This window comes from Anabrus simplex, chromosome 2 (assembly GCF_040414725.1).
Source record: "Anabrus simplex isolate iqAnaSimp1 chromosome 2, ASM4041472v1, whole genome shotgun sequence".
NCBI classification, from domain to species: Eukaryota; Metazoa; Arthropoda; class Insecta; order Orthoptera; family Tettigoniidae; genus Anabrus; species Anabrus simplex.
In genome coordinates this window covers 1,118,869,904-1,118,897,432 of record NC_090266.1, presented here as the reverse complement: position 1 = coordinate 1,118,897,432, position 27,529 = coordinate 1,118,869,904, and the positions used below count along the sequence as shown (strand labels likewise).

General features: G+C 39.2%; 1 protein-coding gene across 1 annotated transcript in view; it reads left to right on the top strand.

Annotated features, from left to right (window-relative positions):
* Positions 1-27,529, top strand: part of LOC136863329 (uncharacterized) — a 78,418-nt gene that overhangs the window by 3,737 nt on the left and 47,152 nt on the right. The window contains exons 3-4 of the mRNA XM_067139715.2: positions 5,926-6,206; positions 24,283-24,496. Coding sequence (XP_066995816.1) covers positions 5,926-6,206; positions 24,283-24,496 — 495 coding nt within the window. The remainder of the gene's footprint in view (positions 1-5,925; positions 6,207-24,282; positions 24,497-27,529) is intronic.

Below are 27,529 nucleotides of genomic sequence, written 5' to 3'. Positions count from 1 at the left end.
TCTAGGCTTGTAGATTTTGTTTTATTTGAGTTTTGGAATCGTATGAGGAGTACTTTTGGCCCAAATGCTGCTATTATTGGATGATTGTATTTTAGATGGTAGAACTATATATACACATACATACATACATACATACATACATACATACATACATACATACATACATTTAGACCCTATTTACAGTATTCTATGGAGGGTGAATCTGTGATGATGATGATGATACAAACTTTCAGGGATGATGGACGGCAAATGGTAACCATATTCCAGAAACAGTAGAGTCAAAAGTTAAACAAAATTCTACTCATTTAAGTCTGTTTACCTGCACAAGTTTCACAAGCTGCTCCATTTATAACAAATGCTCGAAATGTTGCAGGCATGGCATCATCGCACAAAGTTCTGTCATAACCCGTTCGAATATCCCCGGTGTCGTTTGAACTGTTAAGAATGAACGGATGATAAATGACTTGGATTATTAATAACTTTTAACTCGGAACATTTCTGGATTGCGGTTCCTTGTCTCAAATTGATCCATTTGCTGTCCTCCATCATTCCTGAAAGTTTGTAACATCATTATGGATGGTAGTGTCGGCCTCCGGATCCCAAGATAGCGGGTTCAAACCTGGCAGAGGTAATCGGATTTTTGAAGGGCGGAAGAAAGTCCATTCGGCATGCCATGTCATACGATGTCGGCATGTAAAAGATCTCTGGTGGCACATTTGGTGTTTACCCGACAAAATTCATTAAATCTCCCAGCCACCAAGAGAGTTTTGGTTTGCTTGGTCTGCTATCTAGTGGACCTAGAGTAAAACGGAACGTCGAAATTGATGAGCATACAGCCAGATGGCGTCAAATTGAAATGTCTGCACACGGTAGCTGAGGCCATGCGATTATTATTATTATTATTATTATTATTAGTATGGATACACCCTATATATTTGTTGTGTGTAATGTGAGAACACTATCTTGTTGGATGTGATGTCCGGTTATGTTCATCTAGAAGGGTACTTCATTTCTCAGAAGGTGAATGTTGGTTATATTGACTGGCTGGTTTGCATAAAACATCTTTGTTCTTGGAAAGTTTCAGAACCTTGTGAAGATTCCATATTTGATGTAGTTTGACAAATTTTACAGATGTATTTTTAAGGGATTTTTTTTTCACTATACCAGGCCAATTTGGTAGTCTTATTTTCCTCGCTCTTTTGGTCGGTTTACACGTGCGTAGATTCACTGGCGCCAGTTTGTTTGCCAGTCTTGGCATGCCAGAACAGGTTTATATGCATGTCATTTTGAAGTGGGTTTAGCCATTAAAATTTATTAGAAGATATTGAGCGAAGTTAAACTTACTTCTGTCGCCTGCCGTATTGGTTAAGAACATGATAAATGATCTCGAAAAAAAAAAGAAAAGTTGTAAAAGGCGCGTGTAGGTGAGAAAGTGGATTGCACGAAGGGATGATGTAGGTGCATCTTGTCGACTTTTAACTGAACTTCCACTAAAGGATTACAGGTATTTACGAATGCCGAAGTTCAATTTTGTAAAAATTGGAGCATGCTACACCACTGGTACGAAAGCAGAATACTACAATGAGAGATGCTTTACCGCCAGAACTGAAGCTGGAAATTATGCTGAGATATTTAGCATCTGGACATTCTTTTGCTTCTTTTTAGTATTTGTATAGAGTTCCAAAATGCACAATTTGAGCATCCCTGTTCTCATATAAACTGCAGTTCGTGTCCCACAAACAAGGATATTGTTTGTATGCTTCAAGGAATTTTGTAATTTTTTCTGAATTTTACTTTGCATTCATTATTATAAATTCTGATCCCACGACACAACACTTCACACAAAAGCAAGTTCAGCGTATTTTAATCTCTTCTTGTTTACACGTTGGCTAGGAATCCCCTGTGGCGCAAGAAAAGTTGGAACACTACTGACTTTTCAGGTCCATGCATGCATGTATTGAACTTGTGCACCAGTTAAGGTTTATACGTGCAAGCCTTTTTTACTTGCACCCCAAAAGTTACTGGTGCCAGACAATCCCTGCACGTGTAATCCCGGCATTTGTCATCGGAAGATAGCATCCTGGTTGTGTAGCAGATTCTCCCAGGTTAGTGGATTACAGTTGTATCTTGTTTTTGGCACTGCTTGTGTTTCAGCATCAGTGTAGGGTAAAGTTGTTTAGGCTAGCTGTTCTTCATACCCTGGGCAGCTGGAAGTTCCAGGGCAATTCTTGGCTGTTTAGGATTTGTCCAGTTCTTTCACCTTTTCGAACAATGTTACTTGCTCCACAACTTGTCTCCTTTGCGTGTAACGTGCTTCTGATGTGATCTTTCTTTGAAACTGCTCCTTATATTTCAACCATCTTCATTTCCATGACTCTTGGAAGATGCTTGTTGTGTAGAGTTGTAGGTGTCATAGAGTTAGAGTTGGCTAGTGTGTGTGTTTGCTTCGAAACGCTGGGCCAGCGCTGTCAGATGTCTTGATGCCTCGGCACAACAATGCTTCGCTGTTTCGAAGCAGTGAGATTGCTTTGTGCGTCGTGCCACATGAACAGGAACTCCAGTCATTCCGTACATGTCAGCTACATCGATGCTTCAAAACAGTAAAGCTTTGAAACGGTGATGGTGCTTTGTTTTATCCTCTCGCCTTGATAGAAACACTCCATGTGACATTGCCCTGAAGACGAGCAAACACTCGTTAATAGACTCTTTGCAAGTCAAATTACTAAAAAAACGGTAGGAATAGAGTCCGCCCTGCAAGGATTGCAACATAACATGCTTGTTTCAATGCTGCTATTTCTATCTAGAAATTATTCTGGAGGAGAGATGTGCTCATTATGCTTGCCAGGGACCAACCCGCCCGCCCCTAGAAGTGTGTTTACTTTTGTAACCATGAGTAATGGTCCAGGCGCCATTATCCATGGCTTCTGCCGAGGATCACGGGCATTGGGCAAGATATCGAAGATTAAGACGTTATTCCCGCCAATGAAAAGGCAGAGATTTTGTTACCAACCACTGCAGAAGAAAAAAGGCTGAAGAGGTCCGCGAAGTTTACGTCATGGGGTCGGACGATAACCTTATACTTGCTCAATTCCTCCTTTAATCTCGGGGCTTATAGCTGTAACGTGTTTTCCCACATCCAGGCCAAGATGTCATGAGAACAGTGGCCCCTTCAGGGCCCCACTCTTGTAGAGAGGCTTTATCTATGGCCGCGGTGCATACTGTCCGCACGGCAAAAAGACAGCCATATAAAAAAAGTTACCTCAGCGCTACTAGTGGAAACCTAAGTATTTAACAAAGGGCAGTCACTTCGTGTGCACCAAATAATGGTGCCTAGTATTACTAACATTGGGGGGTGGACTCTATAGTGATGCCGAAAGTACAATGTAGTCGGCAATGTAAGGTCTTAGTTTTACACAGAAAAAGGACATTGCTCTCAAAGGAAGGTCATACTGTCATGATATATACGATTGCACTCCAGGGCAATGCCTTATTCTACCATAATCTTCTATAATTTTGTAAGAAAGTAAGGCATTGCACATTAGATCCACTGATTATTTTAAATTCATAATCTCCGAGCACGATAGCTGCAGTCGCTTAAGTGCGGCCAGTATCCAGTAATCGGGATATAGTGGGTTCGAACCCCACTGTCGGCAGCCCTGAAGATGGTTTTCCGTGGTTTCCCATTTTCACACCAGGCAAAAGCTGGGGCTGTATCTTAATTAAGGCCACGGCCGCTTCCTTCCTATTCCTAGGCCTTTCCTTTCCCATCGTCGCCATAGGACCTATCTGTATCAGTGCAACGTAAAGCAAATAGCAAAGTAAATTCATAATCATTTTTCACAATTTGTTTTCAATTGTAATCGGTGGATACATTTTAAAATTCTAATTATCATTACATTTCGTTCCACCTCGTACCATTTGGGGCCGATGGCCTAGATGTTAGACCACTTTAAAGAAGAATCATCATCATCATCATCATTATCATCTTGTAAGATGTTTGCCCATTTATTTCTCTGTGAAACAGACTTAATGGGAATGAAATGATGTACATTCCTAGCCTGCTTCAACCGTAAATATGGATATCATATCTCCGCAGTTTTCCAGTAAAAAGCAACTATACCAGTACACCTCGACATTAACATATTAATGCGCAAGACCTGATAGTCATATTGCCTTTCACTTAGGTCGTTCTGACCAGACTCTTTGGGCATGTTGGAACCAGTGGATGCACAGGGCATGAACGCATGACTGTCGGTCACCCCCCTGTAGTGATTTAAAAAAATAATGTGTGGTTATTATAGCTGGAAGCAGGATGTCCTCAAATGACCAACAGGAGATGGGATGGTCTGATTCTTTTAGACCCTCTGAGAGAAGCACGAGCAGATCCGACCCTTACAATATCTGCCGTGCGGTAGGGGGCGCGTGGCTGTGAGCTTGCATCCAGGAGATAGTGGGTTCAAATCCCACTGTCGGCAGCCCTGAAGATGGTTTTCCGTAGTTTCCCATTTTCACACCAGGCAAATGCTGGAGCTATACCTTAATTATGTCCACGGCTGCTTCCTTCCAACTCCTTGCCCTTCCATGTCCCATCGTCGCCGTAAGACCTGTCTGTGTCGGTGCAACGTAAAGCCACTAGCAAAAAAGAAAACCTTGGTCTCCCGCAACCATTTCTTGGCACTTGATTGAAGGAAATTGTCTTGGGCATCCTTTGTGTCCTGCAATTGGATACCCAACCACTGTCATCTCTGTTTACAGTGGTGAGGTCATTGTCTAAATGGACGGCTTCAAACTGGAATTGGCTCTCTTGGTTTGCTAACGATGGCCATGTACACGTTCGGAGGCCTGGGGATGAGCGCCTTAATCCTGCCTTTGCTGTGGATCAACATACTGCCCCCATTGCTTGTGTGCTGGTCTGAGGAACATTTGGATACAACTATGTCACCCTTAGTAATGATACAAATGAATTAGTGCGGCTGTTATAGCCGGATGCAACCTATGTTATGGTGGAGGCCAGCTTTTGTTAACTGCATCTTAATTATAGTGGAGTGTTGCATTGTGTGTGGTGTGGGAATTTCTGCAATATCTGGGATGGCACGAACGTTCTGTTTGCCAGCCTATGCCGTAAATGTGTTTAGTTTAAAATCTCACGAACTAGACTCTGGGGCCACAACGCTGACCATGCAGCCGTGGAACCAGACTAACAGTGATACAAGGGGCATTGAGAGCACACATCCTGTGCCTTTCATGACTGATCTTCCAAGAAAATGCTTGGCTGTGCACAGGATGGATATTGAAGGAATGCCTCAATTACCTAGCCACACTTCCACGGCGTGTTAATTTGCCATATATATTACCCAACGATGTCTGGGACCTCTTGGTGCATCAACTTCAACTACCTATAAATCCAAAATGTACTGGAACAGTTGCAACAAATAGACATAGAAATGCTGCAGGATATCTTTCGAAAGATGTGGATCTCCATGGACACTTGTATCATGTCTTGGGTCCAAGCACGTTGCGATTTGGCTGCATGTTTCGGGCCTTGTAGCTGTATCTGTCATTCAGGAGATGACAGTATACTATTGTCTGCAGCCCTGAAGGTCGTTTTCCATGATTTCAAATATTCACACCAGTCAAATACTGAGGCTGTACCTGAACTAGGGCTTTGGTGATTTTCTTCAGTCCAAGCCTGTTGTCATCCCAAGACTTGAGTCGGTGTGATGTAAAATCAATAGGAAAAAAAATTAATTAAAAAATGCATGCAAACTGGAGATGGAGCCACTGGGCAGAAGCAACTATTTCATGTTTTATGTGATTCAAACAACTCTTTCTTGATGCATGATTTCCTTTTTTGAGAGTGAGTGTACTTTTATTAAATGTTACTGGTATTTCTCTAAATGATCATAGTCTGCTTTGATGTTTCAGATTTGAGGCTAACAGTTGTGTTCCGTATTTATGACAGCTTATCACAAGTTGCCAGTAATTATGTCAAAGCCCACAGTGATGAGTGGAAACTGGGTGGAGAAAATGTAGTTGTTCTCGTGGATGTCTACCCTGATGGCTACATGTCTACTGTGCCTCGATCAATGGAAGTAGGAAGGCGTAGGAGTACCAATAAGAAGAGGATCCTATGTATTGCTGAAATTTCTCAAATCCCATCCAGGATTTGGGTGAAAATTCTGGAAGAGGTCAGCAGCAACTCAAAGGTTTAACATTTTTTAACTTTTTTTAGTTTTGGAGTGAATGTCATTTTGTTATGCAACTTGAGAATTCTTGTTACCGTTTTTCATGTCTACAATGTAAGAATACCAGGTGTACCATGAATTGAATATATGGCCTGCATGTCTCAATGACATTTGTGGTGAGGCATCAATACATAATTTTGGAATGTTTTAAATGCTAGTATTGTGAATTATTTTTGTTGTCTTCTGTCTTGACCGGGTTGTTGACGTCTGTACACTATAACTTGTTACGAATAACTACTGTGTGCAGAAACCAAAAATCTTACTCCCTTATCAACAGGCGAATTCCACAGACGTCCGCACGGGCATGTCCTTGAAGCAGTGGGTTTCATTAAGCTTGCTCCAGGGCTTGGCGTTCATCTGGAACCCTTGTTGGACAGGCAGGGAACAAGTGACGCACGGCAGGAGCGTTTAGCACCTTTGCCAATTATCTGCTACTGTCATAGCTGGTTGTAATAATAATATTCACTCTGTAGGGTTCTGAGGGACGTAAAGTTCCCGTGCCCGTCTCAAAATCCTCTTCCATCCTTTTTGATCTTGAGCCTGCTCTTCCCAGTTATGTTTGGAGGGTCTGGCATACCTTGTTGATCTTCCTCCAGGTGCTTCGGGGTCTTCCTGAAGGTCTTTTCCCGTTAAGAGATCCCTTGTAAAGATCTACTGGTGCTTGGTTATCCTGCATCCTCAGTACATGTCCAGTCGGACGCAATCTGTTGGGTCCACACCCATTATAGCGTGTTGTTGAGAGAGGGTGTAAATCGCATAGTTAGATCTTTTCTGTCAGCTTTGAGAGAGAGGATCGAACCATGGGCCAAATATTTTTCTATAAACTTTATTCTCAAAGACTTGCAACAGCTGCTGCTCTTTCTTGGTTATACTTAATGCATTCCATGTTAAAAACTTGAAGCCTAATAAAGGGCTAATAGAGTAAAATGCCTTATTTGCATTCTTAATTCTAGCTTGGTGTTCCTGTTGCCTTTGGTTTTGCTCATCGATTAACACACGAAGAAATTTAAGCTCCTCTAATCTTTTAACTATATATTTCCCAGTTGTCAAAGGCAATCTTTCAACCTTCTCATGATTCGGTCTCTGTACAACCATGTAATGTCTTTTTTTATAATTTACCCGTAAGCCAATTTTTGCTGCCATTTTCTCTGGTTCCACAAATAACTGCCTTATTTGTAATTCATTGCGGCCAATAGGAACAATATCATCCGCATATACAAGGACTTTGTTATCTCTCCAATATGATGCCAGCAGGTACAAGAGCTAATTTCCTGATAATCTTCTCCAGTGCAATGTTGAATAGAAGAGGAGATAGTGCATCCCCTTGTTTCAGACCAGTTTAATTCTGGAAGGAACATTTTTCTGCTCATGAGCAAACATATCTAACGTACTGTCCATACCCTCTTCAGTCCCGAAGCTGTTTTTGCATTCAGTATGTTGTATTTTGCTAAAATAACTTTAATATGTTCACCAAAGAAAATTATATTTTGCTAGTTTTTTAATGACTTGTAGCATATATGCTACATCAGGACTCCAGAGTTGATTGTTCTACCATTATTTATCTTTTCCTCATATTGTTTTGTGTTATTGCAAGTAAAAAAGTGGCATGTAGAGTATATGCTACATACAGACTGAGGAGGATACACAGTTTGCAAATGTTAATTTTATGGGAAATCCAAGCTCCATCATGATGTTCCACAGCCCTTCTCTATGGATTGAATCATATGCCTTGAAAAAATCTATAGAGATAATGAACAGACTCCTTGTGTTCCTACACCTTATCATTAATAGTCTTAATTGCAAATATGTTACCTGTAGTGGATCTGTTACTATGAAAACCATTCTGATAGTCCCCAATAACATTTTCAGCAAATGGTTTTAAACGCTGTAAAATAAATGGAGGACAGAGTTTTGTAGGCTGTGTTTACAAGAGATACGACGATAATTCTGAAGTTCTTCCTTACACCCCCTCCTTTATGAATTGGGACAATAAGTGATTCCTGCCATTCTTTTGGATTAACTTCATTGTGCCATATCCTTAGAATGATCTTATATATGTATTTATGTAATCTTTCTCCACCATATTTAATAAGCTCAGCAGGAATGTTGTCACTACCTGAAGCTTTATTTTTTAAATGTATAATACTGTGTAACACTTAGATATGATAGCTCTGGTATTTGTTCTTCTGAGGGGGAACTGGATGGTTTACCAATACAGGTTTCTGGATTAGCACAATTCAGCAAGGAATCAAAGTATTGCTTACAGTAATTTAATAATTTGTCCTGATCAGCAATTATATTTCCAGACTTCTCTCATAATATTTGATCTTGGACCTTGGTTGAAATACGTTTTTAATTGTGTTGACAGTTCCATACATCCTTGTGGATGTCCCTGTTTCTGTAGTCATCTTGGATGGAATCTATTTGTTGTCTCAGGTATATTTTTCTTTCTATGAATTAATTTACTACATTATTTCTGTTTTTTCTCTGTTTAGTTCCTCAACATCTACATTCCTATTAGACTGCAGCCACTTATTACACCATATTGCCACTTCATTAACTGCATCTTGACATGCCTCATCAGAACATTTCTTTTTCTAACTAACACCTTTTGGTATCTCTTTCATTGCTACTATTGTCATGATTTGTTTTGCGTTATTCCACATTCGTTCACAAACTTTGTCATTTTGTTTCATCAATATTTTCTATAGAATCTACTCCCAGAATATCAAATCTGTTTGTAATTTCCACATTTTACTTTAATCTTTCATCCTGCTGCTTCAGTTTCTCAGTGTCACCTTTTCATCTTTCCTCAGTCAGTGACTTAAAAGAGGTTTTCAATTTAATTTTAACAGAAGTAATTATCATATTGTGATCAGATCATATCTCACCTCCTCTGTAAGCTCTGATATCAGCTCTGGAGCTTCTGTCCCTGTTATCAAATATATCTCATATCTGTAGATTTACTGGTACGTAAAAGAACTCCTGCGGGACAAAATTCTGGCACCTTTGCATTTCCAAATTCAATTTAAAAAGTTATTTCATGGGATGTAAAAGAAATATTTATTATTATTATTATTATTATTATTATTATTATTATTATTATTATTATTAGCACACTGCTGTTAACTTCTGTTAATGCTGTTAAGGTCTATAGTAGACCGAACAATGAGCGAGCTTTTCTTTACCACCTCGTCAGGGGAGTATTACCACATCCTGGTCTGTTCTGAAGTAAGAATATTGAAGCTCAAGTCGTTTAATTAGAGATGTTGAATATTTCATTTGGAGCACTCCCAGTGTTTGCAGGAACCATAGTAGAAGCATGTGTTCACTTATCTCCTGCAGCACATTTATTTTGATAGTTCTGCATGCGCACTCCTTTCTTTTCTGTCTGTGTTGTCCTGCACTCAACACGCTAATGGCCACTGTTTATATTTGCCTGCCAGTATAATTCATTATTTTGAAATGTGAATCGTAGAAATTTTATCTTGTATTACTTCTTAGGGGAGTGGAGCGCTCGCTGCTACGGCTGGGGATTGTAATTTACATATTACTTTTATAACCAAAAATCGTTCACGTGGTATGTTTCCATACCAGTTGATTCAAAGGCACTGCACTGCCTTGGCTGAGCTTTATGGCTTTGCTCCCAGAATTCAGCACAGGTAGATGTCATTACGAACTGTGACACGATAAACGATCCGAAGCAAGAAATATTATATTTCTGCCTTTGATTGTCACAGACTATGAAAAACAGGGTTCTGTTCTTTGAGTCCTTTAATACCATTTTGCACGGTCATGGGTGCTTGTTTGGCCTCAAAATCAATGTCTCATATCTGCCTTTGATGTTATCTTTCCAGCACTTTTTTGTTTGTCCAGGGGCCTGTTCCACAAACGAACTTTGCAACTTTTCAATTTTCACTTTCCAGTTCTTGCAAAGTGCAAAGTTTTTCTGTTCCACCATGATCTAGGTTTTACTTCTAAATTTCTTCGCAAGGTGAAAAGTCTTTGCGAATGAGTGATCTGATTAAGTTTATTCCATGGGCAAACTGTATATTCTTTTTAGAGTGCCTGTCCGCCTCGGACATTGGCGATCAACATGGCTATTCTGGCTTTATCCATTGCAATTCGGAACAGTTCTGCAGATGTTTTGTTGAACCAGGTTTTAAGGTTGTCGAGCCAGGAAATTCTTCGCCCAGGGGATCTTTCTCCTTCTATTTTTCCTTGCAGGATAAGTTGAAGCAGCTCGTATCTTTTCTGATTCCTCATGATGGGATCTTTTTCCTTGCAGGGTAAGTTGAAGCAACTCATATCTTTTCTGATTCCTCATGATGTGTCCAAAATATTGTAGTTTAAGACACTTGATGGTGTTGATCAGCTCTGGTCACTTGTTAGCTCGGCGTCGGTTCCTCAACATTTGTAACTTTCAGAGTCCATGATATTCTCGAAATTCTTCTGTATAGCCAGTGTTCAAATGCTTCCAGTCTAGCAGTGGTGGTTTTTGTAAGGGTCCATGTTTCCACACCATAAAAGAGAACTGAAAACACATAGCACCTGAGGAGCTGCAGTTTGGTATCCATGGTAAGGTCATGATTCTTGCAGGTTGAGCTCGTTGAGTTGAAAACTCTTCTCGTTTTTCCAATGAGACATTTTATCTCTTGCGAATTGTCCCGTGCTTTGTTAATGATGGTACCCAGGTACAGATACTGTGAAACTCTCTCTTTACTTGCTCCATAATTTTAATGCTTTTATTCTTTTGCGGCAAACTTGACAGTATAATTGTGGTACTGGTGGCTTTAAAGTTTTGATCATGGGGAAGAAAGATGATTACAAGAAGCTGGCTGTGCTAGAAGTTGTCAAGGAGAAAATGGACTTAATTTTTGGCAACTTTAAAAAACCTCTCAAATTATGACAGAATCCATATTAACGAGAGTACCATCAACACAACCACACACAGAAGAAAATTCACTCTTCATTAGAAATTCTATCGCTATATTATGTGGATTATTAGGCCAACGTACTGTGTTAGGAGATATTACATTTATTATAACATTTACAACCTTGGTAACAGTTCTGCAAATAATTGATTTTGACGTCCCATGCATTGCTGCTACACTGTGCAGCTGGGCACCATTTCCTAACCAATGTAAGCATATAAGAATTTGTTCTTTTTCTGTAAGGGATTGACTTCTTTTTGTTGCATGTTTCAAGAAATGACTGATCATTTCAAGAATATAGTCAGCCTGTGTTGGGGTTATAGGAAAACGCTCTCGAAATTCTGTCGAAGTGAGATTATGAAAATTAAATCTGTCTTTGTACGTTCTCTTGTGGGATTCTTCATCACTATCCCCACTTGATGTTAACAAAAGCTCTCGTCGTAACATGTTTATATCACTAAACCAAATTCTACGCCGAAGAACTAGAGTGCATACCTGTTAATTAACAGATGAAAAGGGAATCGTCTCTTTGCAAGATTTATGAAAACTTTCCACTTCGTTTCTTTGCACTTTGCATTTCTGTACCAGTGGAGGAACATAACAGGCTTGAAAAGTGAAAAGATTCCTAACTTTTCACTTTTCAAAATGGAAGCTAAATCTGAAAAGTGATGTTGGAACAAAATCTGAACTGAAAAGTGCAAAGTGAAAATTTGCAAAGTTCATTAGTGAAACAGGCCTCAGGTGTGTGGTCACCATTTAATTCAATGTGGAAGGCGAGATTGGCGACCATGCCAGATGCTGCATATTGACGATAGCCTTTCAAAGGTCCTTTTCCTGCATTTTCTCCATAATTACTGCGATGCCTGTTTGCGGATTTCTATCATTCTAGACATGGTTGATTAAGGATATGCATGTCAGGAGCGATCATTTACATTTCCTTGGCATAGAATTGACATACAGTGCTTTTATTGGATGGATGGCATTCAGCTCCATACGGCATAATTGGACGTACTGTTGTTTATATATCTTTGTTTGAATCCCTCTGTCTGCAGCCCTTTGGGTGGTTTTCCATGGCTTCCATTTTCACACCAGACAAATGCTGCAGCTGTACCTTAATTAAGGCCACAGTTGCTTCCTTCCCACTCCTTGCTCTTTCCTATCCTATTGTCGCCATAAGACCTGTCTGTGTTGGTGCGGCATAAATGCAGTTATGAAAGACCCCTCAATAATAGTGCCTACTTCAGCCAATAGTTTTCTTGATTTATCTCTTATCTGGCGCAGTAGTTTAATTTTATTTCTGTGAGCAATTTCCTTAGTCTTCAATTGTTCGGCTTGGACAGCAATACAAGTTTCTCCACTTTTATTAAATATACAGTAGAACCTTGATAATTCGAAATCAGTTAATTCAGAATCCTGCGTAATTCGAAGAAGCTCTCGTTCCCGGAAACATGAGATACGGTTTTGCATGTTATTTAAATTGTTTAATTCGAAATACAGTTAATTCGTAATTCGAAGTACAATGTCCGAAATTCAGATTTTAATTTGAAACTGTCTTTACATTTTAAATCAATAGTATGTTACCGAGTAATTTAAATTCAAAATGTATCCACATCATGATAGAACACGTGTTGTGGAATGTGGAGGGGAAGCTTTCTGCACTTTCACACACTTCGGTGTGTCTACAGTGTGTTTCATAATTGCGAAGTTTGAGTGAAATCTGAATTCTCTTGTGTTCAGTGTTTTAAGGAACGCCGTAATATGACACAGCAGACAGTGTGCGGAGAAACAGAATCCGCGAACACTGGCGATTCCGACAGTTGACGAAAGAGCGTGGCTCATATAATCAATTCGTAGGCACCGAACAATATTGTCATTTGGAAAATTCTAAATTCCCATGGAGGGAATTAGATATTTTTCACCAATAGAATATGTCAAAAATGTCAAAAACATGTCAGATGTAAGGCTTTTCAGGCGTTTGCTCTGTTAACCAGCGTTTCGTCTTAGGTCTGACACTAGACTCATCAGAGTAGGATGTGTCAGACCCTACCCACTGACGCTGGGGTGTATGCAGGTGAACTTATCAGAAGCCCTTATAAGAGGCACAGTCTGATAACTGCATACGGGAGATTAATCTCCACAATGGAATTATTGCCCGCTAGGTTTAAACTGTGAATCAAGGTTAACTGCATGCAATAACACGCCTTAGAATATTTTGTAATGCGGCAAAGGTTGGCACTTCTGAATTATGAACTAGCGGTTAATATGAAATCACATAATTCGAAGTCCGATTTTTTAGTCCCAATGACTTCGAATTAACGAGGTTTTACTGTAGCATGTTCTACATCAGGTATTACCTATACTACCTTAGTTGAGTCAAATGAAACAACTTTTACAGTATATGGAGTAATTGCTGCAAAATTAAAAAAAAAAAAAAAAGTGCTACGTAAATATGTACTTTGACAAATTTCTCTTATCAAATGGCCGAAATGAAAGGAAATATCCTTTGATTCTGCTGTAAGTATTTGGGGAAAGCAGTAAAGATAGATGGAACAGCCCATTCCCTTAGCCACACGACACACAACAAATTTACAGTAAATACACTATAGATATTGTATTTTTTTGCAGCAACTAGACTACAATGTTTTGATACAACCAATATGGCGGCAGCGGTTATCTGCTGGCTTCTACTCTGGCAGCGTATTGGTGACTCTGTATTATTCTGTGCTCGTTGAGGTGGATCTGGAGCAGACTGGTTTCAACTAGACAGCACCGCACGATCAGTGTTGCCAATCCGTGCTCGGAGGTAAGCGACTTGACCATCTGTCGCTTCGCCATTCCCATATCTGACGACAGCGCAGTTTTCCTCACCCACATGATTTAGTGGTCACGGATTTAGTCAAGTCATGATGACCTTTTTGCTATAAATTCACATGTGAATAGCCTTTCCAAACTTTAACCAGACCATGAACTCTGAAATCAGTGATCCACTCTGCCATATCTAGGTGGATAACATTCTTACTTAATTTAATTTCATAGCTTCAAAATTTAGTGATCATTACTTTAGCCTTTATTTCTAAAGAGTTAGCAGTTGCTCAAGGTAGGTAAATTTTTGTTCCGTATTGTTGGTAGATAACTGTGGTATGGGGTAAGATCCACCTAATCCATACAAATTTGTTTACTAAATCGCTGTATTATTTACATACTGTATTTCACAGCATAATCGTTGCCACCGCGTGATCATCGCATACTTTATTTTCAGTTCAAATATTTGATTTTAAAATTTAATTGCATAATCGTCGCATGTCTGAATTTTGTTCATCAATCTATTTAAAAGGTAAACGGAACTGCAATGTAAGTTGCATATGACTGCACGATTTTAATACGTATATGACTTATAGGCCATTTGGAAACATTTGCAAGATCTCGTACAATAAATAAATAAGTAAATAATACCAGTATATGTACGACGCATGGCCTATCGGTAGTTCGAAATCTGGGAATGAACCACTACAATCTAGGCAATAAATAATTTTATTCACGCTGGGTGAAATGGTAGTGTTTTTACAGTTTGTTTTATGTCGCACAGACAGATAGGTCTTATGGCATCAATGGGATATGAGTGGGAAGGAAGCGGCTGTGGGCTTAATTAAGGTACAGCCCCAGCATATGCCTGGTGTGAAAATGGGGAAACCATGGATGACCATCTTCAGGTCTGCTGACAGTGGTATTTGAACCCACTACCTCCGGGATGCAAGCTCAAAGCTGTGTGCCCCTAACCGCACGGCCAACTCACCCGCTGAAATGGTAGTTTCGGGGAAGGCCTAAAATTTATCAAATATGTTAGTGGTCCTATCGATAAATACTGTGTAACTAAAGTTATATAAAATTAAATTTACAATCACCAAGCTTGATAGCTGCAGTCGCTTAAGTGCGGCCAGTATCCAGTATTCGGGAGATAGTGGGTTCGAACCCTATTGTCGGCAGCCCATAAGATGTATTTCTGTGGTTTCCCAGTTTCACAATAGGCAAATGCTGGGGCTGTACCTTAACTAAGGCTACGGCCGCTTCCTTCCCTATCCTAGCCCCTTCCTCTCCCATCATCACCATAAGACCTATCTGTGTCGGTACGGCGTAAAGCAACTTTAAAAAAAATATATATTCCGATCATTTATGTCTTATTAATTTTTTACCGTACTGGCTATGGCGACACTCCTGAGAAAAAAATAAATATTTTGGTCATTTTGGCAATTTTTTTAAATGATGAATTGAAAAGATTGAGTTTCTTCCTTTTTGTCATAAAGTTATTTTGTTGAATTCAAACAATTTATCACTCTAACCCTGGAACACCACAATGGGGTCTCAGCGACTCTATGGGAAACATATGGATATTTTTTTATGTGAAACTGTAGGATACTGACTCATGTTTCTGAATTACTTCTCACAGTCTGAGAGCATCGTTCAGATCTGTCAGTGAAAGCAGACATTCGTGGCAGATAAGTAAATATATTGCAGGGTCATGGAAAACCTAGTGTGGTATTTACGGTTGTCTTTTCCTGGTGTGTGCCTTGCTACTACAGTTCTTGCTATGTGATAAACTGACGCGTGCTTCCTTAGTGCTAGAGACAGGGTTTGAAATGGCTAATTCCAATGAAGAACTATCAGATCGTAACATTAGGGAATTATTACAAGATAGAGACAGTGAGCAGGATATCGGTGGCGATTCAGACTTTGAATCTGACAATGTTTTCAAAGACAGTGAACACGAAAATGAATTCAATGCCGAGTATGAAAGTAACACCGAAGTTTTTTGAATATGAGGTACCGGGTTCAAGTCGCAATGTACCTAGCCTGAAGGGGAAAGATGGGCACCGTTGGGCTTTAGACACTCCGGAGAAAAGAGGTTGACCGGTGAGTTAAAATATTCACAGAATATATCTTCCTGGTGCAAAAGGTGCTGCAAGAAATGTAACAAGTCTTCTTGAAGCTTCGTCATTGTTGATTAATGATGATGATGATGATGATGATGATGATGATGATGATGTCCTCCATCTGCTTGCGACTCACATTATCAAAGAAATACTTGGTGTGTTATTAACAGCTAATCAACAAAGCTATATGAAAGAGACCAGTATTAGTGAAATAAGGGCACTCCTGGGCCTATTGTACATATTGGGGACTCTACGAGTGTCTCGTTCTAACACCAAAGATCTCTGGTCTGTCATATATGGGACTGGCATATTTCGTGCGACAATGTTGGAACAGAGATTTCTATTCCTTTATTGTTTGCGCATTGATAGCAAAGAGGACCGAGATGAAGGGTAAAAGACAGAGAAAATGGCTGCAATAAGAGAAGTATGGGACTGCTTTGTTGAAAATTGTTAAACTTATGACACCCCTTATGAATATTGTACCATGGATGAACAGCTCGTGGGATTCATTGTCAATGTAGCTTCCGAATTTACATAGGTTCAAAACTTGATAAGTACGGAATAAAGGTGCTCATGCTGAATGATGCTAGAACATCCTGCATGGTTAATGCAATGCCATGTGTAGGAAAATTTCAGTGCGATAAAAATGAATCGGTGCCTACTTACTATGTTTGCAAACTGACTGAACCTGTTAATATTTCTAACAGGAATGTAATGGTTGACAACTGGTTCGCGTCAGTTCCACTTGCCGACATGCTCCTGAATCAGCATAGTCTCACAATGGTGGGAACGCTAAGGAAAAATATGAAAGAAATCCCATCAAGTTTTCTCACCAAAAAAACCTATAGGAACATCTAAATTTGCATTCAGTCGTGAGAAAACGCTTGTCTTATTCACCTAAACAAACAAGTTGGTAATTTTATTATCAACTATGCATCACGATAACTCCGTGAATGAAACATCAAATAAACCAGTCATGATTCATACATACAATGAAACTAAAGGTGGCACTGACACCTTAAGACATACTCTACCTGTAAAAGAACAAAGCGGTGGCCACTTCGTGTCATGTTTGGAAACTTAGATGACGGTGGAGTCAATTCTTTTATTCTTTTTATTCTTGCCATTTTGGGATTGCAGAAAGGAAAAGAGGAATCGTAGGCAGTTTTTGAAAGACTTAGGCATGTCACTTATTGAGCCTCACCTTCACAATCGACTCTGTATACCTACAGTACAGAACTATATAAAGAAAACAGTTGCTCAAATTTTGAACATTGAGGTGATTAATCAAGTGCCTATCCAGCGTGATATTCGTAGGTAGCTTCGATGTGCCATCTGTCAAAGGCAGAATGACAGAGAAACCAACGCAGTCTGCTAGCAGTGTGGGAAACCATTCTGCCAGAGTCACCATGCCATGGTATGTGTCGATTGCAAACATCTCTTGTGAAGCATTTTGTAACCTCTCACTAAGGTGAACTATCAGTGCTATTAATTTGGAGTGACTGTTTTATAACTGTTTAATATCTTTACTGCAAAAGTGCTCCAAACATTGATGAAAATTATCCATTGTGCCAGCAAGAAATATGCATTTATGTATCTCTGCAATTTTCAGGCTGTAACTGCTTTCATTGTAATCATAATTTAATTAGTTAGAATATGTAAGCGCTAGAGACCATGATAGTCATTTACTGGTGTCCTCTAACTATACGGTAGACAGCTTGAATAAGAACAAGTGCTAAATTTCAAAGGATCTGATATAAATGACTACAATTTGATTGGGTCAAGCAGACCCCAGTGTGGTATTTACGTATGTGTTTTGTAAGTGAATAATGCTTTGTTTGCCAGTCTGCACACAGCAGAAATGGGCGTTGCATCTGCTGAACTGCTCTGTTCGGTAATGTCAATGTAATGTTTCCATTCAATCAAATATACCCGTTCTTTGGAATTAGGCATCCATGGGATGGGTCAACCGCCGCCGCCCCCCCCCCCCCCCCCCCCCCTTCTCCCGATAAATTTATACAGGCTCAAGCTGTAAGATCTACAAGGTTTCTGAATGAATTTATAAAGCCTTTTACGGACTAATGTTTCAGTACTCGGCTGTCATTGAGCAACATTTTATGCTTATATTGGTGTTCCTGATGGTACTACAACTATAAGTTTTGTTATCCTTGTACGTTTTATCTTTTTTTGTGGGTTATGTGTTGGTAGCCAGTCTGTTTACTTTTGTGAAGTACGCGCGCAAGTAACGTCTTGTAGTTGCGTTTCAAGATACTGTTATTATTGCAAGACATTGTGCTGTAATAATTGATGGCTTGTATTCAAGAGAATAAACAATATGCGTAAACATAAATCAGCCTTAGCTAAGTGATGAATTGCTGTACTTTTGTTAGGAAAGAGATGGGGATCAGCTATTACCGGACAGGAGTCTCCATCGAAGATATTGGGAACAAAAGGTCGTGAAATGTTATTCAAATCAGATTGTTCTCATCAGGAAGGTGTTGCATCAACTTCAAGCCATGTAAGTTCTGCACCTATACCAAACATTCATGACATGACAGAAAGTACAATCCCCATAACTTCGACTTAGGAAAGGTAGCATTGTAAAAAACAAAATACAGGTGAATCATTTTCTGTTCTTTGGAGGAGGAGGAGGAGGAGAAGAAGGAGGAGGAGGAAAAACATACAGTTCTGGTGAACTTTAGATAATGAATCGGGAAGAAAACACCACTTGAACTTTGGCTTAATTTTCCTGCCAATTGTAATGTTTACACTTAAATCCCATTTTTCTCCCATAATATTCAGCCAATTCTAACAAAATTTGTATGGTATATGTATCACAGCTATATTAACACATGGGTGATGGGCCCCGAGAAATCTCGTACGCTCGCCAGCGGTAGGTGACGGGCCCCGAGAAATCTCGGTTTTATTCACGACATTGTTTTCGGTCTTCCTGTGACATCTCTTGACCATATCTTGAACTATTTTGGACGTGCACATTGAATAGAATAAATCGTAGATGTATATCTGCCACTTTTCATTCACGGCCTCTTTTATTCTTTGATTTAGTTTCGAAACGTCGACTTTCTTTCTGCCGGTTCAGTCAATGACAAGATGGAGCGCCCGCGGAATACGGTGTTAGCTGACGACGATATTTTAGACAAATTATATGCCGATGATCGTTCAAATGGGAATAGTCTAATGAATTAGTGGAAACTGAATGTGAGAGTGATAGTGGAAGTGATATTAAAGCTTCTACAGGTTGTAATTTACCTAGTGTACTTATTTATTCAAGTGATTCTGATGACGACAGTGATGTAAACATTAATGGTGTGTTAGGAATTGACACTGAAGATGGTTTTGTAAAGGCAGATCCATTACTACTAGGGGCATTGGAAAGATAAAACATTGACTGGTTTAATATTTATTTACATTTTTATAATCAAGTGCACCCTAGTATGCTTAGTAGAAAAATGTCCGGTCCACAAGGTATGTGATAAGCTCAAGCATCCGGTCAGCAATGTGTTAAGAAACCTGCATATGGAATTTTGATTGCAGAATTTTTTAAGTAGGTGAGATTTTTAAGTCCTAAATTTTAGATCGTAAAAATTACACAAACTTAAGTACAATATATCTCCTTATATAAATTATGTACAGAAAAATTGATACGCATTGCTTTTAAAAGACATATTATCTACCTAATTACAAATTTACATTATCATGTTATTTCAATTTCATGAAAAAAATGGAATAAAACATTTAAAAAAATTTGAACAGTTTTTTGAAAAACTATTAATTGTATATGAATGAAATTTTTTTGTTATCTCTACTTTTATGTAGGTGACATTCCCACAAAGTTTCGTGAAAATCCATGCATTAGGTAAAAATATATTTTTATCTCCGGTGTGTCACCTTAATGAATTTGGATTATTGTTGTAAAGTCCATATTAATGCCGAGCCACGAGAAAAGGGGCAAATGAAAATCTGTACGCAAAGTTGGGGAAAAAGTAGCTACAGTCTAGGCTATAAATAATTTTATTCACTCTGGATGAAATGGTAGTGTAGGTGAAGGCGCCTAAAATGTAATTTTTAAATACCTATGTTATTGGTCTTATTGAAAAGTACTGCATAACAAACATTGTAGAGAATACAATTTCCGATCATTTATGTCTTATTCAGTTTTTCCGTACTGACTATGATAAGTGTGGTGGTGGTGATTTTTTTTTTTTTTTTTTTTTTTTCGAGTTGGCCATGCGGTGAGGAGCGTGCAGCTGTGAGCTTTTATCCAGGAGGTAGTGGGTTCGAACCCTACTGTCGGCAACCCTGAAAATGGTTTTCTGTGGTTTCCCATTCCTGTTTCCTTCCCACCGTCACCATACGACCTATCTGTCGGTGTGACGTAAAGCAACTAGTAAAAGGTTATTGTTTTTTGAGGAAGTACAACTAACTGTTCAACCATCCTCTATATAACATTAATCAGAGAGAACAAATGGAAGGGGTCTGACACGTCGAAAAATGAAGGTATCGGTGTAAGAAAGATGAGCACCGTGGAGGGTGTGAAAATAGATTCTACGCCACCATACGTAATACTTTCGAAGTCAGAATAGAATGAGTTGACAAAGATAGGTCGGATAGGATAGATGAAAGTGAGGAGCATGACGCAAGTATGTGGAAGCAATGCCAGGACTCAGCGAAGGGCCGCGTCTTCGCCATCCCACACTCCCAAGTTCAGAGCCCCTGGGGCCACTTTTAGTTGCCTCCTACGACAGGCAGGGGATACCATGGGTGTTCTTCTACTGCCCCCCCCCCCCCCCCACACCCATGCAAGGGGACGACTATGATAAGAGAATTCATGAATTTAGACTTTTGTTGCTTAGTCCATATCATCGCTGAGCATTGCTGACATGGAAATATTGTTCAGTTGTAACTGGCGATGACTTTTGTCACGATTGTCTAAAGGTGTAAAAATGCATGGTCATCGGTCCATATCAACAAAGAAAACTATGAAGATGATTATAAAAGAGAAAAGGTCATAAAGGAACTATCGCTTTAAGAATAAGAGAAGAGGGAGTCATTAGGAAAGGACTCCTTTTACATTAGATGCCCTGATATCACAAAGTCGGAAGAAAACTAAATACGAAGGCCTGCAACATCGATAGCTCAATAAAACTGATCAATAATAAGATTACATGGACCACCATTTTTTGTGGTGTGCTTTGTCTCTTCTGTTGGCACTTGTCTCTGATAAATGGGATTGCTGCTGCACACCAAGTAAAACGGACTGTCTGAATATTTGTGGGAGTGAACTGGGGAGTTATATTCCGCACTTAACTTCTAAATTCACATTTTGGCCGATTTTCGTTCTGTTTGGTGGTTATGCACTTAAACACAGACATCCAACCAATTCCAAGCTGCCATTCATATAGACTTATCGGCAAAATGTGATCTCGAAACCTGGTTGCCAAATCTAATATTTACATTCACCACGTGGTTAGCCCTTCTCGCTCAGCGTGTATGGTATTCTGTACGCTTTGCGATCTTTTGCATTTTTCTTCAGTAACTTGTGTTTATCATATTAGTCTCCCTAGTTTAGTACAGTATAGCGTACTTTATAGTTTACCATAGCATAAGTTAGTGCAATACAGGTTCAGCACATCAGTGTATAAAAATAGCTGTAGTTTTATTTATGTTCGTATATTGGTTAGTGTACTTAGTTTGTGCGTGGTTAGAACGTCTCAGTGTAGTTCGGGAAAGGTACGTGGAAAGAAAGTGACTCTGAGATCAGTGGAATATTCTCTTTGTAGGCCATAACCTCCTTCCTGTGCCAGCCATTAGCCGTGAGTGATGTTATTTCATCATACTCTTTTTATTCTTAATAATGTATTCTTTTTATAGTGTCGGATGTTGTTAGTATGTGCAGATTTTTTGAATTTGTTTCCAGTCCCGATTCATTAGCTTTTCTGTGTACGGTATTAATATTATGAGGGCTGTTTACCATGGTCTTATTGCATTAGCTGTTCTCGCAGCACTAGGGTGCTGGCAACATAGGTGAAGAGATTTTAATTTATTTTCTGAAATTTGAATTTAGAAGTAAAGCCGTGCGGAGTATAGATAACTTTTCTTTAGTATGCCATTCCTCTGGTTCATAAATTTTTTGACTCTGTTGGTTCGTAACACACTGGTTCATCATAGTATTCCAACTTTTCGATACCTACCCTGAGGCGCTGATTTGAATGAGCTGTGTGCACACTAAACAGAATAATGGCAGAGGGGTGTTCATGGCTATCTGTGATGGGATCATTCTAGCTCTGGAACTTCCGACAGATCTGCAGCATAGTACTGTTCGTTAAAAGTGAGAAAAAGTGCGGTTTTTCATTTGATCGAGTATTTCATATGATGGCATTGCTTTTATTCAAGACATTCCCACTGACGTCATCGTAATGACCTACATTATGGCGACTTTGGTTGGGAAAACCACAAAGGCACAATTTCAGAGGATGTGGAATGGTAGGTGGAGAGTGTGTACCATTATAATGAAATCTGCCCCACTCGATTGTGACTGGCAGTAGGCAAGTGAACCTGCTATCATGGTAAAGACTCCTTAACCCAGTTTGGAGATGAGAAAAGATGTATTGGTGACTTTCCCATCGCATTTCTGGGGTAATGTGAAGAGCTGTGCAATTTAACACACATTTCTCACAATGTGTGCACTACTTAACCTAGTATTACGTATGCAATGAAGAATTCCATTATGAAGCACAGGCACATCAGCTAGTTAGTTATGTACTATGCCAATTCTATTTCTAGGTTAATTTATAAGGCTGTGTCGAAATTAGTCGTGTGTGTGTGTGTTTTTATAGTAAACAAATTTGTATTGATTAGATGAATCTATCCCCATACCACACTTAACAGCTGCTATCGCCACATTATTTATGCATTTATTACAAAAACATGTTTCTCCTGTTTTGTTTACTGTACACCATTTGACAGGTATTATAAATACTTGGTATTACTAATAGACTCTAACATGACCTTTGAATGTTGGTGAGCACTCAGTAATGCACGTAACAAGAAAATAGTACCGAAGACGATCGATTGCATTCAATAGAGTGCACAAATATCGAGAATAAAAAAGACACTCTCAGTCACCCTTAATAATGGATGCATCAGAGTTCTCACTGTAATATGTGAAAATTTCAATGGACAGAAATAAAGCTGTCGTTAAAGCAGGGTTCTTGCTGTAGCAGACTTCTACTGTATTTGCACCAGTTTTCATCCTGTGCATTCACTCAAATGCTCTGTTTTGTACTTTCCAGTTCACCTTAGCAGTCCAAAGTGACTGTTTGTTGATGTATTGGTGTCTTGAGTATTTTGTATGCAAGTCTGGAAAGTCATGGATGATTTGAAGGAATTTTGTCAATATTGTCCTTGCATAGTTTCAAGAGGCAAGTGACTGTTTACATTGTGATCATGGCACAATGCATTGTCGTGGAGGATTAGAGTGGGAGGGGAAGATTTTCCAGCATCAAGATACATTGACAGTTTAACAATCAGCCTGCATGGCACAGTATCTCAGTGAATGTCATATGCTGCAATGAATATCACTTACTCCACCACCTTGTGCAGGGCACAGTTTTTGCTGATGGAGGCGGTCTAGGGCGCTTCTGTTCCACGTAATTCACCAGTTCTGACTTGGTGCAGTTATTTTCTTTTTGCAAAAGTTAAAGGACCTTTTGCAGGAAATTTTATGATTAGGGAAGCTGCTATCCATTCTTTAGTAGGATCCAATGCTGTCACTGCGGGGCATGATGAGGGATGGAAGCAGTTACACTGTGTGAGCAAGTGTGGTTGTCATGGGCAAGAGTACTTTGACACAATGTAACTGATTACTATCTTATTAAAGCTAGGTATATATGATACTGATATTGCCCTTACTTTTTATCCAGCCTATGTATGTTAGTGACAGGGTATTAAATTCACTGTATGGTTGACGGACAAATTTCAACCATAGACTTAAAATTTCCTTGGTAGTCTTGGATAATCTTGAAATTTTATACAAGAGTTTGCCCCAAGGAATTCCTTATCATGGGATTTCTGTGGTGGGTATTTTTTACTCTGTCAGTCCAGACCTATTGGTTTGTATGATTGTGTTATTAAGAATTTGAATTGTGCCAACAGGACAGTCCAGAAGTCACTCAGCGTGCAGTACAGGAAGCGTTGCATGAAATCACGGAACACGTTCTGCCAGGCTCGATACTGCTTGCAAATGAGCGCAGTGCAGTGTGTCCATTCAGTGCTGTCAGGACTTTGAAAGATTTTCCCATGGTGCACAGCGTGGAGCATTTGAAGGAACTTAATGTTCCAGGCACCCGGGCAGTAGAAGAAAATCTTGGTGAGTATTGAACACCTGAGATCATAGATCAGTGTTTTATTTTCCATACTGGAAGGTATTGGTTGCTAGCTTCAGCATTACCTTCTTGAGTATCAGAAATTGGCTTGTTATGTTTATGAGGAGAATATTTTTCGAAGCAATAAGGTAGGAATATCTATTACTGGAATGTTTACTGCAGTGTCGGGGTAGGATAGAAGTAGGTTTCTTGGGAGTTGGAAATATATTTCTGAGATGCGCTGTAGGTTACAGAAGGCAAGCGTGAGAAACAGTCGTGCAGAATGTTATTTGGGATGAAGAGTCCTGCATTGAAGGTGCAGAGGTGTTCACACTTATCATCCTGTAACTTTGTTATCTGAATTGAATAGTGATAATTTGGACATGTTCGTATACAGTTCCTCTGGTCGATGTTTCTGTACTGGAATCATTCAGTGTGAAGGGTGTTCTTATGCATTGACGCTAGTACAGTGTAGTTCGATGGCAGTCGCATATTTTTTGTGAATTAGTGTACATTTTCCTTCCCGTAAGGGAGCAGTGTTAAGAACGACAAGGAGCTATGGAGAGGTTTTTCCTGTACATGGGATTTGAACCTAGTTTGACTCTTATTTTTCTATATGTTGGACATTAAAAATTGTTGTCTGATTATCAACTTGGACTGCAGTCAAGAAGGAAGAATTTGTGTTGTGCCAACAGGACAGTCCAGAAGTTGCTCAGAGCGCAGTACAGGAAGCATTGCATGAATTCACGGAATAAGTTTTGCCAGGCTCGATACTGCTTTAACCTGCAGTTTTAGGTGCCCTTGAATGAACAATACTTCATAAAAAGGATATACTTTTGTTTCATTATTACACATTAAAGGTAAAGATATGTTTGTAATCCAGAAAAAATTGATATTTGTACATTTTACTAATACAGTAGAACCTCGATGCATTGTTTCCGGAACTGTCATTTTCCCATATTCATCATTCAATAATCCAGCATAGAATAGTGGGAACCTGGTATGCGAGAATGTAAGAGTGATTCTGATTTGCTAACCTTGAGCAGGGATCTTGTAAGCTGGAAAGGTGTGCGCAGGTTATTCACGCGCAACCTCACTCTACCCACTAACAGACCCGCAGAAGTATTCTTATTTACAGGAATTAAAACGGAGGCACTGTAAATAATCAGATTTACCACCATTTCCTTTGTTGCTATTGGCCGGCTAGGGCTGCCAATTTTGTTGAAAATAACTAAATAGTGCAGTTTTAAATTGTCACAGGGTCCACTGGGTACTTCTTAATTAGTCACAGGGTGATTAATCGTGTCGTACCTTGGAGAGTGTATGGGATGCTAGATGTCTGCCCCCTGCCCAATTGTCTTGTTACAAGTCGGATCTAACCAAGCCAGACCAATAATAATTTCACTAGCCTGGTCTTGTAACTAGTTCTTAAGTTGGCAGCCCCCTTCTATCATCATTCGAGACAGTGTTAAATTTCTAACCTCTGTGACTGTGACATCGTCCGAACCGCGCCGTGTTATCTCCAACCTATTGTCTGCGAAGGGTCCAGGGAATCTTTACGAAAATGCAGGTTATCACTGTAATATCCACATAGATCATTAATTTGCAGCAAGAGAACTAACCTTAAAGGTTTTCAATTACTATGAGATGAAAAGAAAAGTGAAAAGTCAGCTAAGGATAACATGATGGCAAGCATAATTGGTGGCCATACAAATTTTAGTGAAAAATGGAAGAGTATGTATAGGTACTTTAAGGCAGAAACAGGCTCCAAGAAGGATATTCCAGGAATTATTAATGAACAAGGGGAGTGTGAATGCGAGGATCTTCAAATGGCAGAAGTGTTCAGTCAGCAGTATGTAAAGATTGTTGGTTACAAGGATAATGTCCAGATAGAGGAGGTGACTAATAGTAAAGAAGTATTAAAATTTACCTATGGCAACAATGACATTTACAGTAAGATACAAAAGTTGAAAACTAGAAAAGCAGCTGGAATTGATAAGGTCTTGGGGGATATACTAAAGACAATGAGTTGGGATATAGTACCATATCTGAAGTACTTATTTGATTATTGTTTGCATGAAGGTGCTATACCAAACAAATGGAGAGTTGCTATAGTAGCCCCTGTTTATGAAGTAAAGGGTGATGGACATAAAGTGGAAAATTACAGGCCAGTCAGTTTGACTTGCATTGCATGTAAGCTTTGGGAAGGCATTCTTTCTGATTATATAAGACATGTTTGCAAAATTAATAACTGGTTTGATAGAAGGCAGTTTGGGTTTAGGAAAGGTTATTCCACTGAAGCTCAACTTGTAGGTTTCCAGCAAGATGTAGCGGATATCCTTTATTCAGGAGGTTAATTGGACTGTATTGCGATTGACCTATCTAAGGCATTTGATAGGGTGGATCATGGGAGACTACTGGCAAAAATGAGTGCAATTTTACTTGACAATGGTGACTGAATGGTTGGTTCTGTTTCTACAAAATAGAACTCAGAGAATTAGAGTAGGCGAAGCTTTATCTGTCCCTGTATGAATTAAGAGGGGAATTCCTCAAGGCACTATTATTGGACCTTTATGTTTTCTTATATATATCAACTAGCAATTACCCGTGGCTTCGCTCGCGTGGATTTCGTAATTTGAACAAAGTAATTGTTCCTCGGCATTGTACTAAGACAATATCTGAAAATTCCTAAAGTATAAAAACTCACCACAAAGTTGAGTTTCATTTACCCCAGAAATTCTTTGTAAACCATATTTTTGCTATTACCTTTTGGGGTTAAGACGGCCATGCGACATAGAACTGTACATGTGAGAAACAGTCTTCTCTCAGGTCGAAAAAAAGTAAATACGTGTTTATTTTTAAAGGAGATTCCAAATACCTATTCCCACAACTGTAACATCTACAGTTTTTGAGATATACATAAGAATCCCCATAAAAAGAATTCAACCCATAGATCAGTCCTTCCCCCACCTATGTCTAAATGTATTTTCCGAAAGCAAAATTACATGTTTCTTTATTTTTAGAGGAGATTCCAAATA